The sequence below is a fragment of the Psammomys obesus genome, unplaced genomic scaffold (assembly GCF_907164565.1).
Source record: "Psammomys obesus unplaced genomic scaffold, mPsaObe1.curated_primary_1811, whole genome shotgun sequence".
Lineage (NCBI taxonomy): Eukaryota > Metazoa > Chordata > Mammalia > Rodentia > Muridae > Psammomys > Psammomys obesus.
Window position 1 is genome coordinate 17,211,280 of NW_026596131.1, and position 5,521 is coordinate 17,216,800.

General features: G+C 36.5%; 1 protein-coding gene across 1 annotated transcript; it reads right to left on the reverse strand.

The window, feature by feature from the left end:
* Positions 1–2,673: 2,673 nt before the first annotated feature.
* On the reverse strand, positions 2,674–3,615 carry LOC129665724 (olfactory receptor 2AP1-like). Its single transcript, XM_055592549.1, has one exon. The coding sequence runs from the start codon at positions 3,613–3,615 to the stop codon at positions 2,674–2,676; it is 942 nt and encodes a 313-aa protein (XP_055448524.1).
* Between the last annotated feature and the right edge of the window lie 1,906 nt (positions 3,616–5,521).

The window sequence follows — 5,521 nt, forward strand, 5'->3', positions numbered from 1 at the left end:
ATGTATAGAATTATAAAATATCATCCTGAGTGAGGTAACCAAGACCCAGAAAGACATACATGGTATATACTCACTTATAAGTGGATTTTAGCCATATAGTACAAAATAAGCATACTACAAGACACAGACCCAAAGAAAATAAGTTATTAGGAGGACCCTGAGAGACCAAAATATTAAAAATCATCAGCTATTAATATTTAAGGCCTGAACTAGCTGGGTGGAGAAGTCCAGGAATGCCCTGTGGGGAAGAACTGCCTTACTGCATTCTTTCCTCACCCATTAGAGATAGAGTTGCTAGGAAACTGGCCCATTCCCCTAGGGAGGGACACCAGATCATTAATGGTCTGGGGACCTTCCTATAGCCAGTCAATTCAAAATGAAACATTTTGACCAATAGATGCTTGCTAGGCAGGAATCGCCCCTGCCTTGGGCATGCTGGGAGGGACCAGAATCTTTAAATCACCCAACTAACCTGAGCATAGGGCGCTTGGCTCTCACTGCTTTGGTGGTGGGGGATGTGAACCCAAGCTGCAGCTTGTAATGATTTATAATAGAAAGAACCTCATGTATTTACAGTGGAGTCTATTTATTTCTGGTCTTTTGGGGTTCGTGAACTGGGCAAAACCATCCAAGTGAGGATGCATAAATCTCACTAGGAAGGGGAGATAGAATAGACAGAGTAATGGCTGAAGAAAGAGAACAAGGTAGGAGAGGGGGCACAGAGACTTAAGAGGGTAAAGGGTGTGAGGAAGACAAGGGCATGAAGACAGAGACCTGTAGAAAAAGGAGAAACTGACAATGGGAGTATCACTGTGGTAAGCTGGAGACCTAAGTCAGGGTAGGCTCCTGAGAGGATATGAGGGGGATTCTAGCAGAGACCCCTAGTAGCAGAGACCATAGAGACTGGAGAGGACGTCCTCTAACTAGACTAGTCTTTTAGTAAAGAGCCAGGAATAACCCACCCACAAAAACTGTGACCCAAAATTTACCCTTCCTATGAGATGTGCAGGGATAAGGATAGAGCAGAGATCAAGAGAATGACCAACCAATGCCTGGCCCAACCAGGCTCTGACATCCTATCAGAGAGTGTCAATCCCTGACACTATGAAAGATACTCTGCTAAGCTTTCAGACAAGAGCCTGTCAAAGTTGTCTTCTGAGAGGCTCTACCCAGCAACACCTCTAACAGGTGCTGCGACTCACAGCCAAACAGTGGTTGATGTGTAGGGAGTCTTGGGAAATAGTGAGAAGAAAGAGAAAATTACCCAGAAGTGACAGGAACTCCAAAAGAAAACCAACAGAGCCAGCTAACCAGGGCCTAAAGGGGCCTGAGACTGAAGCATCAACTAAGGACCATGCATGAACTGGACATATGCCCCCTACAAAGATGTAGCAGATGGGCAGCTTAGGCTTCAAGTGAGTCCTCTAGTAAGGGAAGTGTGGACAGTACTGAACACAGACTCACTTGCCAGCTTTTAGATCACTTTTCCCTGGTGGGACTGCCTTGCCAGGCCACAAGTGAAGAGGACACTCTTAGGGCTTATGCAACTTGATGAGCTGGGCTGGATAGAAAAGGGAGCCTTTCTTTCCTGAGGAAAGGGAATGGGATGAGAGAGAGGGTGGGACTGGGAGGAGAGAAGGGAAGAGACTACAAGGATGTAAATTGAATAAAATAAATAAATGAGAAAAAAAGATCAAAAATGAGTCCTAAAAAAAATAAAAAGTGAGATTTTAGGATGGAGAGATGGTTCAGTGTTTAAGAGAACTGGCTGCTCTTGCAGAGGACTGGGATTTAACAGCACCTACATGACAGTTCACAAACCATCTCTTATTCAAATTCTAGGAATCTTATGCCTTCTTCTGACCTCAGTGTGCACCAAATATCCTTAATCTACACTAGATAAGAAGGCAGTTTGGTTCAACACGACTCAGTAACCAATATTGGCCCAATCTTTGAGAGTCTGACCTCAAATAGTTTATTTTAGTCATATTTAAACAAAGCACAATTTGGAAAGATTGTGATAATTAACTTATAATTAACTCAAACTTGAGTACACAACAAAGCTTAAGACATGACTACATTGAAACTCTTTGTGAGGTACAAGTGACATCTTTCATAAAGATAGACTTTATAGGTTAACTGATGAAATAGATTCAAGATAAACAAGCTCATGATAAAAATCTGTGGGAGGGTAGGGCTATAGACTGACTGAGACAAACAAGCTTAAGATAAAGGTCTAGTGGAATCAGCATGGCCTGGCCACACAAACAACATAAAGGCCACCAAGCTTTTAACCACAGTTGTTCTCAGGCTTCTTGGCAGAAAACAATTTAAACATTTATTTTGAAGACAAGCATGTATATTTAATGTTTCAGTTTTCCTAGTGCTTATGTGTCAGTACAAGGACCTACATACATTCTATACATGTGTACAGAAAAAGTACCCATTCCATAAAATAATAATAATGTAAATTTTTAAGTGAGATCTAAATTTAAAAAAAAACAATAGTAATGAAGTGTTAGAGGAGACGCAGGAACACACATATCTTGGTAGAAGATAAATGGCTTAATTTAATAAATGAGTGATGTAAAAATATAGTTTATATGTATAATTATAATGTGTTAAACCTTTATTACCTTAGTACTAACCCTCAAATAATTTCACTTTTTTGTTTTACTTTTTAGAGAAACTTATTATCTTGCTTAGCATATCTTTAAAGGCTATTTTCACTTGTTTGTTTCTGAGAGTGTAGATGAATGGGTTTAACAGAGGTGCAACAGAAGTATTTAAAACAGCCACTCTCTTATTAAAATTTGCTGCATCTTTAACAGAAGGATTTATATACATGAAAATACAGCTTCCATAAGAAAGTGAGACCACTATCATGTGAGAAGAACACGTAGAAAAAGCTTTCTTTCTCTGTTGAGCAGAGGGGATCCTCCAAATGGTCCTGATGATATGTGCATAGGAGAGAATCACCAACAGCAAGGTTAAGATGAGGGTCACAGCAGCCAGAAGGAATTGAATCACTTCTATGAAGTGTGTATCTGAACAGGATAAATGCAGCAAAATAGTGGAGTCACAGCAGTAATGATTGATAACGTTGGATGCACAGAAATTCAACTGAAGAGTCATTGCATGTGGAACAACAACAACCATAAAACCTGAGAACCAAGAACTTAAAACTAATTGAAAGCAAAGTCTTCTGCTCATGATAGTTGTGTAATGCAGGGGTCTGCAAATGGCGGCATAGCGATCATAGGACATAGCTGCTAAGAGATAAAATTCAGTTGCTCCCAGAAGGATTGCAAAAAAAAACTGTGTAAAGCAACCAGCAAAGGAAATAGTTTTGACTCCAGTTCCAATATTGACTAGCATTTTGGGAACAAAGACAGAAGTAAAAGATATCTCCAAAACTGCAAAATTTCGGAGGAAGAAATACATAGGCGTCTGGAGGCGGTGATCCAGTAGGGTCAAGAGAATGATGGCTGAGTTTCCCATGATACTTAAGATATAAGTTAGGAGCAGAAAGAGAAGAAGCACAGCTTGAAGGTTGACATCACTTGTCAATCCAAGAAGAATGAATTCTGTCACTGATGTGTGGTTTGCCATCATTAACTTCAGGCAGGTCAAAATAGAGAATAACAATGACAAATGTTGAAATGAAATTTAAATTGGTTTCAATATAAAATCAGAATTCACAACTAAAAACAAATGTTTCAAATTATGACTTCTTTCCTATAATTTGTTTTGAAAGTTAATTACACTAGAATAATAAGGGACTTTGATGTACTGACCCTCTTTACTTCGGAAATAGTAAAAGTCCTCATCCTTGGGGACTGGGTATTATTTCTTCTAAATTATATCAGCATATGTTTTCTCACTGGCTTATGCTTCTTTTCTTATGTTATGTTCTGATTATCTTGTCTGGAGTGATTAGCAGCTGTCACATTTTCATAGATTTTTAAAGAAATATGCATGTATGTATGAAAAATAGAAGGAGATTAGTTGGAAAAATGAAAATGACTCAGAGAAAATGACTCAGGGAGTGTAAATATAGTTAAAATATATACTACACCTGAATAAAAATGCTGTTGTGAAAGCCATAATTTTGTGTAATGAATATATGCTGGTGAATTTTTAGAAAAAAAAAATCACTTATTTTAAAGTTAGTGTTCCAATCAATTTGTTAGTCAACAGATAAATATAATCCAAAATATGAATTATCATATTAATACTGAACTTTTTACATTTAGGAATATATATATATATATATATATACACATACATACATATATGCATGCAAAAACATTAGTGAAAAAAAAGAGGCCGTGAAGGGAAGGAGTATATGGGAGCGTTTGGAGGGAGAAAAAGGAAGGAGAAATGTTTGATTATATAATTATCTCAACAATAAAATGACAAAACACAAACTTGGCTGTTATTATGTCTTCCGTTAATCTGCACATTTTTTATTGTTACTTCATCATTTTAAATAACATTCTGTGACTGCTGAATCTCAAATATTTCGAGCTTACTCCATTAATAAAAACAAAGATAACCCTTCTACTACGTTTTTATCTGTTCATTTATTGTGCATTGGAGTGCAGCATGTGTCATGGTGCAAACGTAGAGATCAAACCATGACACAAACTTGTGGATGTTGGTTCTGTTCTTCCACTTTGTGGGCCACAGGGATTAAACTGGTTATCAGGCTTGGTAGTATTGCTGGTCCAGTGTGATCTCACTTCCTATGTTATGATAAGGTTGTATCATGATAAAGTCTGAGTGAATGCTGGGAGCACTTAATATAGGCATGTGGATCAGCCAACGTTCTGTGAAAGATTGACTCAAAATTAAGTTCCCTATAGCATCACTTCAAGTTTAATTATACATGCACTATTTCTGATAACCCCAATAAAGAATAATTTTTAATCTTATGTGTTGCAACATAACATTGGTTCATAAAGTAAAACTATTTTCTAGTTCTTTCTAAATATATACTTATTTCTTTAATTTAAAGCTAAGTAAATTACAGCAGGCTCCTGTTGCACTCTTTGTTCCTCTTTTATAAAAGGTAGAATATCATATATATATTGGCAAATTTTTCACTCATTTCTAAATTTATAACACTATTTTTGTTGAATGTAATTACTTCTATTCAACTAATTAACGCCCTCTTAATGCATGCAATTCTCCATAATTATAAGATTTTCCTCAACGAATATGAGGAGATATTTAGAGGATATGCAGTTTCTACACAAGAAATTTTAATGTTTTTTAATGTTAGTATTTTCAACACAAAAACAAATATTTTATGTAATATACAACAAGTTATCAATAGTCACATGTATTTATTAAGGTAGAAATTGCAAAATTATTTTGTATGAACAAAGCAACAGCGGGTTTTGCCAAGTTAGAAAAACAAACTATGTAATTGAAATTTTCAGTGCTTTAAATATTATAACATGGACAGTTTAACGTTTTGGAGAATTTTTTTTTTTTTGCAAAATTTTACAGGTTA

Excerpts from the sequence above, each read along its gene's own strand:
- LOC129665724 (XM_055592549.1), bottom strand. The coding sequence starts at position 3,615 with ATGATGGCAAACCACACATCAGTGACAGAATTCATTCTTCTTGGATTG.